The 14,203-nt window shown below is 36.8% G+C and overlaps 1 protein-coding gene and 1 long non-coding RNA gene across 2 annotated transcripts; both read right to left on the bottom strand.

Moving 5' to 3' along the window:
• Positions 1-3,129: 3,129 nt before the first annotated feature.
• Positions 3,130-10,097, bottom strand: LOC127163212 (NACHT, LRR and PYD domains-containing protein 3). Its single transcript, XM_051106324.1, has 10 exons — positions 10,030-10,097; positions 9,791-9,907; positions 7,905-9,677; positions 7,141-7,314; positions 6,640-6,813; positions 6,355-6,525; positions 5,976-5,979; positions 4,542-4,714; positions 3,969-4,142; positions 3,130-3,401 (listed from the first exon to the last, which is right to left on the bottom strand). The coding sequence occupies exons 1-10, from the start codon at positions 10,095-10,097 to the stop codon at positions 3,395-3,397; spliced, it is 2,835 nt and encodes a 944-aa protein (XP_050962281.1). The 3' UTR covers positions 3,130-3,394.
• A 1,111-nt stretch (positions 10,098-11,208) lies between these two features.
• On the bottom strand, positions 11,209-11,906 carry LOC127168149 (uncharacterized). Its single transcript, XR_007828081.1, has 3 exons — positions 11,832-11,906; positions 11,473-11,589; positions 11,209-11,325 (listed from the first exon to the last, which is right to left on the bottom strand). It is a non-coding gene; the product is annotated as an uncharacterized LOC127168149 (long non-coding RNA).
• Between the last annotated feature and the right edge of the window lie 2,297 nt (positions 11,907-14,203).

Here is a 14,203-nt window from a genome sequence, read left to right as displayed (position 1 = left end):
GCCCGTGAGGATAAAAACAGACAAAACCGTCAACCGGTTATACTGACAAGGAGTGATCCTTGCTTTTGCTGACAAAGCAGTACATTCAGAAGGAAGTGCACATAATCGCAGAAAACAAACCTCATTCGTGAACAGACCGTTTACACCGTCAGCATTTCCTTTTGGTATATATGAGAGAATAACAAAACAGTGTTAGTGTTAGGTGTCATATTCACATGTGATTCCATAAATGTCTTTCAAATAACAGCTGCAGTACATTTGCATATATCATATATTTACCCTAACATTTAAAAAAAAAAAATAAGTAGAATTGTGGTGCAGTTTTATTCTCTGGGTTTGTCTTCTGCTCCTCCCTAGATTCATCAATATAGTATTTGCCCTGAATTAAATTTGTAATACACACAAACACACACACACAAACACTCTCCCTCATATTACATGATTTTTGCAAGTCTTTGCAAAAAAATAAAATAAATAAAATAAAATAAAAAAATAAACATTTTCATCAACACGTTTGTTTTTATATCTAATCTTTTTATATCTCATATCTTATATCTACGAGGTTAAAGTCCATTGTTTATTTTTATCAAAAACATGGGGTGAAGGGAAGGGCAAGAGTCTGTCAAAGAGTCTTTTTTAATAGATGTTTAGTGAGTGTTTGAACTACTGTGCTAGACTGATTCCAAGAAAGTCCATTACAAGGCTATTATGGGACATAGGAACAACAACAACAACAACACAAATCACCCCAAACACACCACAAAGAAATGTTAAGCAGAAAACCCTAATTAGTCAACATTACAGTATGTTTTCAGAATTGGTTCATAAAGCTTTACAAAGAGGTTGTCTGAAGCACATAGAAACCACAATAATCCATGGTTATTTTTAGATAATAGATGTGAAATTTAAAAATGATAACCCTACATGTGTAATGGTCCCCACACACAATTCTAAATATAAAAAGTTCTCTAGAAAAACAAAAAACAAACAAACAAACAAACAAACAAACAACAAAAAAAAAAACTGAAAAGTTCTGGCATGAAACTCAATTTAAAACTTAATCTGATATAATGACATCATCACATGGCACAGCTGATTGGTTCTCTCCTGTATTGGTAGCCAATGAGCTTGCTGCTCAACATTCAAATATATGACTAGTGATTGCTGTAGCAGTTGCAGCATACTTCAGAAACCCTCCACCTTCCCCAGCTCCACCTGGATAATTCTGCTACAGGGCAATCCATGTATGCTATATGGGGGCTATTGCATGTATATTATATGTGCAGCAGCATTATTTCTTACATGCTCACAGCATCTCCCATTCTCTTTAAAAGCCAGTTACGCTTACACCATGGCGGATTTGCTATTTAATGGCGGAATTTGCAAGACCAAAGACTGAGCGTTTCTTCAGAGAGGAAACGGATTCATTTTTAATATCTGGCATGTTTGTGTGCTGCGGCATGTCCCTGTGTGTGTAATAAGCACAGTGTACGCACGTTGTGCACCCGCAGGCTCATATTACTAACGCACCCTTTACATATATATATAAAAAAATACTGTGCCATTGACTTTAGACTAGGTTTTAGTTGGTCAATGGCACAATCATTTTCAGTTGGAAGGAGAGTAAGGGACCAGTGGGAAGTGGATGCAAGGGTACAGAACCAGGTTAGTCTGGAACTCTGTGAGCTCTATGTTTAGGCCACCAACAAAGCACATTAACGCAGTAATAGAGGACAGGATCAGGGGGGTGGACCTGTTCTGATTGGTATAGGAGGTTTTGCTTGCAAATGTCAAAGATGGGTTCATTATCCATAATGAAAGAGCAGAAAATGGTGTGAGCTGTAAGGACCAAGTTATAGGGTTCCACCTCAGCTGTGGTGACCTGCAGGGTAACATACACCATGACCAACTTTGACTTTTTACCCGAATCAGAGGAGAGTTTTAATATGGCTAGAAATCAAAAATCACAAGCACACACATTAACTGCAAAAAAAAGGGCAAAGCAGTAGCTCTCGGAATCCAGGCAGAATTACAATAGAAAAATCTTACCTTTGTACTCAAGTATTACAGCAAGCAGGAATAAACTGAGAACCTTTAAATCCTGAAAATATAAAATAACAAATTAATCCCAAACTTCACTGTCTAAGATATAAACTGTTACTATTCTAAAAGAAAACAACTCACCTCCACAGACTAGACCAAACTAGCCACCTGATGTTGATTTTTTACTGATTTCAATATAATTGATATCTTATTTAGCAACAATAACACAAACAGTTTTCAATATCAAATTAAAGTCATTTTATTTGTATCAGGGAGTAAGTATTTTTTCTACTTCTGTAGTGTGTGATTTCTGCTTTTTCCTGTTCTAACTCTTAGGGGAAATGGACATAATTTAAGTCCTACTGATACTCCTACTGAGGTCTCTTGCAAAAAAAAAGGTCATTCTTTGGTCAGTCTGGTTTGAAATAACCTTTTTTTAGGTCTTTAAAGTATTTTTGGAACATTGTTTGGAAGAAATTGTAATTCTGCTTTTTTCTACTTATTTAATATACACATTTCTTCAGGTCTGTTCTTTACAAATATTGTAATGTTTTTGACCAATGGAAGCATGCTAAAATTGCCACTGTACTCTCACATTATATTAGGTTTACTGATAGCAGCATAGTGTAGGTGGCTGCTTGTAAGAGCTGGCCATTACTTTTTTTCTGCTAAATTAAAACAACTTTATATAGGTCTGTAAAATGCAGAAGGGAGGGCTGTTGTCCTGCAGAGTTTAGCTCCAACTTGTCCCAATACACCTGGCGGAAAGTTTCTAAATGATAGAAGTCTAATAGAGAGATTGCTCAAATCTGAGACTAAAATAGCATGACAACTTATTTAACAATAAACTAATGTAAAAAAAAAAAAAGAAAGTTAAAAAGTCACAAAACTTTCTTATTTACAGACTATACTTTACAAACACAAGTTTGAACAAGCAAAGTTCATTATTCAAACATAAAAACTATAAAGTTTGACTATAAAGTAAAAATGAATTAAATGCTTTGTTTCATTGATGCAACAATAGGCCAATACAATAAACCGACATATTTAGATCAGATTGCTAACATGCACAGATTTTATTTTCTTTTATTTTCTTTTTTTAAATCTAAAATGTACTGTATTATGGATTGAACAGAAGATAATATTTCAATATGAAATGGTGTCCCAGTACAAATGTCACTTCTGAGAAAGAAACAAATAGTTTCTTTGTTTTACTTTTGGATCATTATGGAAAGTAGCATTATCACATCTGTGTGTTATGATCACTATGGAATTGTCTTTGTTAAATGTGAAGTTTCTTCAGTGGCTCTTTATTCACTGTCAGACAATCCAGAGAAGGTCAGACTAACATCTAAAACCTGTAAGTAAAACACAGAGAGTCAAAAAATATCCACTATCCACTTTATTCCTTATAATTCATTAGCTGCTATAGGGAAATAGCGAGAAGAATAACAATGTGCAGTAAACTATAAAACTGTTTGCACTACAAACCAGTGTGTTCATAATTAAGATAACACATTAAAATAATACAGTAAGACATACCAGCTTGCAAAGATTTTTGCACCAGAGGAATAAAAGGATAGTTCACCCAAAAACTGTTTAAATGTCAACAAAAAACTAAATCTGTTCCTTATATAAAGTGTTTCTTAAGAGGACCTAGATTAAGCAGTTTAATTATTATGCATTATGCTGGATGGATGTTTTAAATTGTCAGTGTTTTGGTGGAGGGACAGAAATCTCTCAGGTTTAAAAAGTCATCATCAAGTGGGGTTGGAACAACATGAAGGTGAGTAATTAATGACAGAAATGTTCATGTTTGGGTGAACTACCCTTCAAAACTCTGGCATGATCGTTATTACAAAACTGATTAATAGCAGTTAATACCAAGCAATTAAAATACAAACATTTTAATCATCACTACTCACAGAAGTTTCTTCAATTCATAATCCGGATCATCCTTCAGAGCAGAGAGCAGTTTCATGCCTAACTTTCCAAGAAAATTTCTAGTCAAATCCAGTTTTTGTAGGTGTGAGGGGTTTGATCTCAGAGCTGAAGCCAGAGCAGCACAACCTTTATCGCTAACACTACAATCCATCAGCCTGTAGAGAACAATGAAACTCTTTACTCTCAGCATATACAGTTTAGACAAGAAGAAACTTAACAGTCAAAAGAGAGATGATTAACAGGCCCAGTCTAAGGTTCAGACCTATTTCCACATGAGTGCTTGAGGTGTTAATATCATAAAAAAATAAGATACTTAATTTTCCTTATCATGCCTGTCACATTTTCCAGTCATCCAATCATGTTTATGCTTTGGCCAAGTATCAATAGTAACATTATGTCAGATTCTTTGGAAACAATCTAATGAAGATTAAGACAACAGCAACTTCAGTTTTTTGGCAGGACAATTTTTTGACTATGATTTTTTTTTTATTTTGTTAATTATTCACCATAAGAGGAAAAATGAGGAGGATGCTGACACATTTATGCAATCTTACCACAGTGTTTTTAGTTTACAGTGGGGATCCTTCAGTCCAGCAGACAGCAGATCCACTCCTTTGTCATGTAGTTTATTTCTAGACAAATTGAGATGTCTCAGGTGTGAGAGGTTTGATCTCAAAGCTGAAGCCAGAGCAGCACAACCTTCATATGTGATACCACAATTCATCAACTTGTAGAGAACAATGACACTCTTCAGTCTCTCTATGCAGGATATAATCTCAGATAAGCAGGAACATCACAATTAGAAAGAAAGACTAAATCCAAGAAAAATGTTCCAGGTCCAATTTATGATGCAGACCCAGTTTTAATTTAATTTTGCTTAATGGGGTTAATTTAAATAAGGGAACTGCTCTTTATTTTTTTATTCACCCCTTCAGCATCTGGTGTCGTCTTCTCCTCCAAACAAAAAAGAACAAAAACTAAAAAAGTCTGTGTCCTTCCGACCTTCCATCGGGGGATGGAGTGATATCCGTACCATCTTCTGGTTCGGACAGGTCAGAGAAGCTCCTTGTATTCGTGAGTTGCCTATCACAGGAGTGCTTTGAAGCCCTTCTAAAGTTCTTAGTGCTTGTCTGGCACAAGGATTGCATTACCTTACTGCAGGGGGCCATTCGTTGGGGTCAGGCTGCCAACTCAGGCTGTGGCTGTGGCCAAGCTGGTGCAGCTGTTGCAAATGGATGGTTCTAAAGGTGTGCAGGACCTCAGAGGCCTGAAACTGATGGCAGAGTTGCATGGGGGCAGGATGTGTTTGAGGGGTTCTTAATTCTGGCCCTCAAAGACCACTTTCCTGCAGAGTTTGGCTCCAACCTTGATCAAATGTACCTGCTTATAACTCTGCAGGAAAGTGGGCATTGAGGGCCACAACCCCACGTGTAATCTCTGCCTCTGCACTGCCAATAACTTATGAGTGAAATCCTCAACAGTGTCACTGAAGAGGCCGCCCGTGTTAAAAGGGGGTAGGGTTGTGCCATATACTGGTACTGGAAAATACCAGTACATTATATTTCACAGAGCATTAGACCTGTAGCTCCAATCTGACATTTTAAGTCAGAACTGCACCTACAAAGCCAACATTTGACACCTACAAAGCCAACATCACATAAAACGTATGTACGTTCATCTTTTCTGGGGAAAAAACACTCTTGTGGACACCCAGTGGACATTTCACATTGAATATATCATGAAACATACATGGCAGTATGCATTTTGCGTCTAGCGAAAATGTTTCCAGAGGTATGTTTTTGTCAAGACCAGGTTGGCACTTCCATAATATACTTACAGTGCTCTATAGTGCTCTATTTTTACACAGTAGTTTTGTACTTAATATACTAAAAAATATTCTGTAGTACTTCTTAAGATAAAATGTGCTTTTAACATAATATCGCTATATTAAAACATTTATGTAGTTACCACTTGTAATACACCTGAACCCTTCTTTCATACACATCTTTCATGTGCATTTGACTCTGCATCAGGGTGACTTTCTATCTAAAGAGAAAAGAAAGTGACGACCACAATGCAATGAAAATTTGCTCCTTTTTCACAATACTGAAGCTCTCAGGGAAGCTCTCTGCATTTAATTGTGCACAAACAGAGAGTCTGCTAAAAATGTGCTGTTACTCCAACAGACTACAGTAGTCAACATTTGAAGTGGATCAAAACCTTTTATCAAGGTTGTCCTAAAACCAAGTCAATACCTGTTCTTGTCTTAGGACAACTTTGATAACTTTTTTGATCCACTTCAAATATTGACTACTGTAGTTCAGAGATGAATGAATGTATGTGACTCTCAGAAAGATGATTTACCACAGTATCTCCAGATTACAGTGAGGGTCCTCCAGTCCATTAGAGAGTAGTTTTACTCCTGATGGTCCTAGTTTATTTCTAGACAGATTCAGTTCTCGCAGTTGTGAGGGGTGTGATCTTAGAGCTGAAGCCAAAACAGCACAACCTTTATCTGTGACACCACAGTCAACCAGCCTGTAGAGAACAATGACATTATTTACTTTCAGTTTTTGTTTTAATTTTATGAATAATTTCATTGTTCACTGTAGGAGGAAAATGGAGGAAGATGACACATTTATATAATCTTACCGCAGTGTTTTCAGTTTACAGTGAGGATCATCCAGTATCGAAGAGATCAGATTAATTCCTAGATCTTTTAGTTTATTTCCAGTTAGGTCCAAATAGCTCAGGTGTGAGGGGTTTGATCTTAAAGCTGAAGCCAGAGCAGCACAACCTTCATCTGTGACACCACAATCATTCAACCTTTCGAGAATAAATGGCACTTGTCAGTCTCTTAGTTCAGGATATACAACTCAGATAAGCATGAATTTTACAACCAAAAAGAGAGACTTGCAATTTAGACTGGATCTAATTGCATTAAGTGATTTCTTATTTGTTTCTAAATAGGTGCTGGATAATGTTAATTTTAATATGAGCATAATAAGTGTAATTTTTTTACGCATTATCCAGTGATGTTCATATTAATTAAGATCAGATGCTTTAACTTTAAAAAAAATATTTTAAATGTATTTTATTATTCATTAATCCCAGTAGGTGAGGAAAGAGGATGATACTTTTATACAAACTTACTGCAGTGATTCCAGATTACAGTGAGGATCCATCAGTCCATCTGAGATCAGCTTCACTCCTGCATCTTGTAGCTTATTTCCAGATAGATCCAGATCTCTCAGACTTGAAGGGTTTGAGCTTAGAGCTGAAGCCAGAACAGCACATCCTTTATCTGTGACACCACACTTATTCAGTCTGTATAGATTAATGAATGTGACTGATGAGCTGACACCAGGTGCAGTTAAAGAAAACAATGTAAAAACTTTGCAAAATACAAATGTAATTCATACAGACAGTAAAGCAAACATGTAATGAATATTGTTTGAATCCACTTTTCTAGATTCAACTGTCCCTGTGCTTGCTGAATATATTTCTGGCTAAACAAAGATAAACCAATGGTTGGGTAGTGTTTTTAACACCATAGTATTACATACAATTTTCTTTCACATTGCACATTTCTTTACATCAAATGGCACACTGGACTTTATGTTTTTGCTTGTATAAAAAGTGTTTTTTTCCTACATTTTCAAATGTATTTTTCTGCTTTTAGATGCAGCCCATGTTACCCCAGCCCATGGTTTATGAGCAAACAGAAAAGGTAATTAATGAAAAGGCTGTTGCAATTTAGATTGTAATTTGTTTTTCTAGACTACCTCCATATGTGTTTTCAGTAAGCCATTTACAAAATGTTTAATACCCTGCTTACACCTATATTTAATGCATATATCATTGTCTGATATAGGTTATTTTTTAATATTGTAGTGACTGATGACAGTTTTACTTACTGAGCTGATCTGGATTCTTTGATCACAGGTAGCAGTTTTTGAAGAACTTCATCTGCTGTATTTTGTGCTCCTATACATTTTTTTAGATCAAAATTTTCCATTTTCTGCTCTGATGTCAGCAACACAAAAACCAGAGCTGACCACTGTGAAGAAGAGAGTTTAATTTGATTTATTTTTCCAGATCTTAGATAATCCTGTATCTCCTGCATTAGTGAATCATCTCCCAGTTCATTCAGACAGTGGAACAGATTGATGCATCTCTCTGGCGAGGGATTCTCCCTGATCTTCTGTTTGATGTACTCAACTGTTTCCTTTTTATTGTAGCAGCAGCTTCCTGTCTGTGTTAGTAGTTTTTGTAAGAGAGTCTGATTAGACTCCACTGAGAGACCCAGAAGAAATCGCAGGAAAAGGTCCAGATGTCCATTCTTACTCTGTAAAGCCTCATCCACAGCTGTCTCATGTAAGCCAGATAAAGAATTATTTTTCATCCAATTTAAGACCTTAGAGAAGATATTTTGTTCGGTGGCTTGGTCAAACACATTTATGTAGTCTGTAAAGGAGAGGTGCACATACAGAGCTGCTAGATGTTCCTGAATGCTCAGATGAACAAAGCAGAACACCTTCCCCTGATACAAGCCAAATTCCTCTCTGAAGATCTGTGTGCACAATCCTGAGTACACAGATGCTTCTGTCACATCAATGCCACACTCGCTCAGGTCTTTATCATAGAAGATCAGGTTGCCTTTCACAAGCTGCTGAAAAGCCAGTTTTCCCAGTTTGAGGATCATGTCTTCATCTTTCACTTTCTTCTCATAGTCCTTCTCATGTTTAATGTTTTTCTGAAGGATCAGAAAGTATGTGTACATTTGAGTAACAGTCTTAGGAATCTCTCCTTTCCACAATTTCCGCAACAAACCCTCTAGAACAGTGGCTGAGATCCAGCAGAACACTGGGATGTGGCACATGATGTGGAGGCTTCTTGACGACTTTAGGTGTGAGATGATCCTGTCAGCCAGACTCTGATCACTGACTCTCTTCCTGAAGTATTCCTCCTTCTGTGGGCCACTGAAGCCTCGTACCTCTGTCACTCGATTGACATACACAGAGGGGATGAGATCAGCTGCTGCTGGTCTGGAGGTGATCCAGATGAGAGCAGAGGGCAGCAGATATCCCGCAATGAGGTTTGTTAGTAGCACATCCACTGTGGCAGATTTACTTACATCACACAACATCACATTGCTCTGAAAATCCATAGCCAGACTACACTCATCCAGACCATCAAAGATGAAGAAAACTTTATATTCATCACTGGATATATTAATTTCTTTTGTTTCAGGAAAAAAAAGCTGAAGTAGATCTGAAAGGCTGAGTTTTTTCTCCTTCATCAAGTTGAGCTCTCTGAAAGGAAGTGGAAATATGAGCTGGATGTCCTGATTTGCTTTCCCATCACTCCAGTCCACAATAAACTTTTGCACAGAGACTGTTTTTCCAATGCCAGTGACTCCCTTTGTCAGCACAATTCTGATGGTTTTCTCTTGTCCAGGTAAAGGTCTAAAGATGTCATTGCAGTTTATTGGTGTGTCCTCTGTTGCTGCTGTCCTGGATTGTGTCTCAATCTGTCTCACCTCATGCTGTTTATTAATCTCTCCACTGTTACTCTCTGTGATGTAGAGCTCTGTGTAGATCTCATTTAGGAGTATTGGGTTTCCCTGTTTTGCTGTTCCTTCATGCAGACACTGAAACTTCTTCATCAGATTTGTTTTGAATGTGCTTCTTGCCAATCGAGAGCCATTAAAAAAAGATTCAGATAACTGATTTCAGCACTTAAAGAGGTAAATGTGACAGCAAATGAACCTATCTATCTATCTAGACAGAAAATGATGTACCTCAGATCAGTTGATGTTTGTCTTCCCTTAAATTTTACTGGCTTGCCCATAGACTGGTCGGTCTTCATGGACCCACAGCTGGCCTCTGGTGGGTTTGATCTATCTCTGTGCAGCAGACTTAAAATGGAGAAAAATAAAATACAGACATTAATTGATATAAGAATTCAGATTTATTTTACTAAAGGTTACTTTCACATAGGAAATTTATCTGTCTGTCTATCTAGACATAAATATTGTACCTCATATCAGTTGATGGGTGTTTTTCCTTAAATTTTATTGGTTTGCCCATAGACTGGTCACCCTTCATGGACACACAGCTGGACTCCAGTGGGCTTGATCTCTCTCTGTGCAAAAGGCTTATTTTAGAGTACAATAGAACAGAGACATTAGAAACAGAGATGATAAAATGACCGATCTCTCTCGTTGTCTAGGAAAACAGTAGTGTACAGCACAGCATTACTAAATGACTTGCTCTTGTCATCCCCTCTTGTTCTTATCTCTATATTAACACAACTGGACCTTAATGCTGCTTTTAGTAATACTGACCACAACATTTTTTTGAAGAGGCATGGAAATGTTGGGGAATGGCACTGGCATTGTTTAAATCATGTTTATCATTATATATTGCAGCAAATGACAAGGTACCATAACAGATCACAAGTCCTCTAAGGAGTACCACAAGGCTCAGTACTAGGACCATTGCTTTTCACCCTGTACATGCTACCCTTGTGATGATAGTCAGATTATACTCACCTCTGAGGCCCAATAAACATATCAGTTCACAAAAATAAAGGAATGCATAGTTTATATTAAAAATTGGATGACTAGTAAAGTCCTACTACTTAATTGAGGAAAAAAACAGAGGTTTTAATTATTGGACCAAACATCTCCGCATATAATACTGTTTGATAATAATACTGTTAATACTATAATACTATAATACTGTTTACTGTTTGATTCCTGGTGGATGGTCTATCAAGTCTTAGTCATCAGTTAAAAACCTGGGTGTGCAATTTGATAGCAATCTGTCATTTGAAAGCCACACTGAAAGCCACCCATTACTGGGTGTTTGCCCTGCAGGTTTATTTAACAATCTTCAACTAGTCCAAAATGCAGAAGCTAGAGTGCTTACTAGAACCAAGAGGTGAGACCATATTAGTTTGGTTCTGTCAACACTGCTTATTATCTATTGTAAACATTATTATGCCCCTGAATGTCAATTTAAGGGTGTGTTCACACGTAGTTTGGCTCTCTTGCAAAAAAGAAAATGATACATTGAGCCCTTGCATTACTTTTCATTCACGCTGTCTTCACTCTCCCTGTTGAATTGACTTAGAATGGAGTACAGCAGAATAGAATAGAGACATCAGAAACAGAGAGGGTAGGTCTATCTATGTATCTAGACATTAATGTTGTACCTCATATCAGTTGATGGGTGCTTTTCCTTAAATTGTATTGGCTTGCCCATAGACTGGTTGCTCTTCATGGACACACAGCTGGCCTCTGGTGGGTTAGATCTCTCTTTGTACAAAAGACTACAATAGAGTACAATAGAATAGAGAAATCAGAAGAACACACAAAATGCATATAGTTGATCTGACATGTAAATAATTTTCACATAGGGAATCAGTCTAGATTTATCTGTCTGTCTGACTATGTAGACAGAAATATTATACAGGTACCTTAGATCAGCTGATGTTTGTCTTCCCTTAAATTTTATTGCCTTGCCCATAGACTGGTCGCTTTTCATGGACACACAGCTGGACTCTGATGGGTTTGATCTCTCTCTGTGCAACATACTTAGAGTACAATAGAATAGAGACATTAGTAATAGATTCAGAATTAAAAAATTCTGATGTGGATAAACTCCATAAAGGGAATCTATCTATCTGCTGAGAGTAGAATAGCGTGTTTGGCAGCACAAGTTCGTATATGCTTTCCAGGTTTTAAAGGATGTATGGGAACCCTATATCTGTATGACGGTCTATCTATATCAGCCACTTAGATCACCAAAAACAACCATGGCAAAGATATGATGTACCTGTATCCTGAAGAAAAATCTCTGTTGTTGAATGCTTGTGTGTTCTCCATAAATCATTTATTCTTCACAGAGCTGCATAGGTAAAGCTAAGGAGGCATACAAAAGTATGTATTAAATTTTTTTGTAAATTAACTTGAATGTAGCATTTATGAGGACAAAATAATACAAGTTTTGAGACAGTGCCTTGGCATGCACTCTTGGACTTGCAGTTTATTGTAACCCTATAGTACCAATTATCAGGAGTAGCAAAATGTAATTTCAAGTACCATACCTTAAGCCTCACTCTCACCTTAACCAAAATCCAGGCTATATACAGATTCTTAGAATATTCGTGGTTTCCCACCAAGTACACCTTAATTCCTGCATTAGTAAATAAAAAATACTATAAAAAACATAGATTCTCATTTTCCAGTTAAAATAATCAGTAACACTTAATAGTAATTAACTACATTAGTTAACATGAGCTAAGAATGAACAATACTTCTACAGCATTTATTAATCTGTTAATTTCAGCATTTACTTGCATTATTATTTGTTAACCTTAGTTAATGCACTGTGAACTAACATGAACAAACAATGAAGGACTGTATTTTTATTAACTAACGTTAACAAAGAGTACATAAATGTTCCTTCATGTTAGTTAATACATTACCAAATGTTAACAAATGACACTTGTAAAAAAGTGCAGATGAAATCCACTCTCACTTGATTCTGGCTGCAAGTTTGCAATCCTTATTAAAGAGAATTCACATTTCAGACAGTGGTTATGAGAGTGACAATTAGCTCATTCTATTATCAGTAATAAGACAATATCAAAATTATATGATTGTTCTTGGGGGAAAGAATGACTTTCTAAAAAAACAAATTTTGTGAGTTAATAACATTATAATTAGAAATGTCCAGAAATTGTCCATTAATTTAATTAGTCTCGGGCATAACACATTTGCATATTTTAATCAAAATTAATGTAGTTTACTATGCATATTAGGATTGGAGACACAGTTTGTTGCCATTTTGTTTTGTGATTCACCTCAACTGAGAGAGAGAGTCAAAAAAAAACAAGATCGACAGAGCGGAGCATCACATTTGGCAACAAAACAAAACAAATCAGAAACAGAAACGTAAAAATGTGTTTAGGACATTACCCGTGTATATATGCAATGTTGTCTGTTTTTCGACACCTTTCTGTTACTTCAGGACTCCCAGGTACATGCGCACATTTGTGCATATCCGGTAGCTGCATGACTAGGCTGCATAAGAGCCCGGTGTTCAACTGCAGAAAGGTGTGTTAAACTTTCTGCTTATCTCGGAAAACAACGATTGCGTATGGTTCCAGAGTTCAGTTTGAAATCTTGGAATAAGCCACTCTCTAATCTTTCACTCAAATGTTAGTCAGAAAAAAAAATATTATTCTGATTTGATGTTTCAGATAGTTGTAACACTTTGCTTGGACATATGGAATGTGAACACCACAAGACAGAAACTGTGTTAACAAATTGGTCACTTGGACATAAATCAAAAAAAGAATAGAGGTTTTTTCATTGTTCATCATCACATCATCATGATGCCTGCAGGTGAGTTTGTAATATTGTACTGCTGCTTGTTTTTGTGCAAAACTTCACCAAAAACCTTTATACTTCGAAAAACACTCAAAACTAAAGTAGTTTGCATGACGTGTGCAGTTGCAGAAGAAAACGTCTGTAGATGGAGCAACATCAAAGGCAGAATAGAACACACTGAATTCTACACATCATTTGTAATAGGAAGTATAGCCCTGAATGATGACACACTAAAGACTTAACTAGCACCAACAACTAAGTTTAAAAATAATTTTAAGATATGTATTGATATCATTGCAATGTAATGCTATTCACTTGTGGTATGAATAGTTGTTCTTCTTAGTTGTTTTTCTGATTTCCAGCGATGAACTCCAGCAAATATCTCCAGCATTTTACTCCCCTCTTCATGTCTCCTGTGTCATATGTTAAGGAAATAACGTCATTGCCCTTTCAATGAGGTGTGTGCTCACTCTCCATCTGCTCCACCATCCACATCTCCCTGTTAACAAGTCAAGTGCTACAATGGGCTGATATCATCTTGGACACCTTTGTGAGAGGGACGGGTGGAAGACGGCATTTGTGACACCCACCGACCATTATGAATATATGATCATACATATAGTACAAAGCCCCCACCCCCCGCTTCCACCACTTAATGCATGAGGTGTTCCGGGAGTTCCTCCATTGGTTTGTGCTTATTGCTATTGATGATAGTCTACTCCCGGACCATGGCTGAACATTGCCAGCACGTAGGGGAGGTCCTGAAATTTCTGCAAGAACTCCATCTGTTCCTTAAAGGGGTCATCGGATGCA

This window comes from Labeo rohita, chromosome 1 (genome assembly GCF_022985175.1).
Source record: "Labeo rohita strain BAU-BD-2019 chromosome 1, IGBB_LRoh.1.0, whole genome shotgun sequence".
NCBI classification, from domain to species: domain Eukaryota; kingdom Metazoa; phylum Chordata; class Actinopteri; order Cypriniformes; family Cyprinidae; genus Labeo; species Labeo rohita.
Note: the sequence above shows the minus strand (reverse complement) of the source record. Positions and strands in the feature narration are given on the sequence as shown.

Excerpts from the sequence above, each read along its gene's own strand:
- LOC127163212 (XM_051106324.1), bottom strand. The coding sequence starts at position 10,097 with ATGAAGGGTGACCAGTCTATGGGCAAACCAATAAAATTTAAGGAAAAA. Across the intron at positions 7,315-7,904 it reads AAAGAATCCAGATCAGCTCA|ACTGAATAAGTGTGGTGTCA; the intron begins GTAAGTAAAACT and ends TAATCTATACAG. Across the intron at positions 4,143-4,541 it reads TGTAAACTAAAAACACTGTG|GCTGATGGATTGTAGTGTTA; the intron begins GTAAGATTGCAT and ends TGTTCTCTACAG.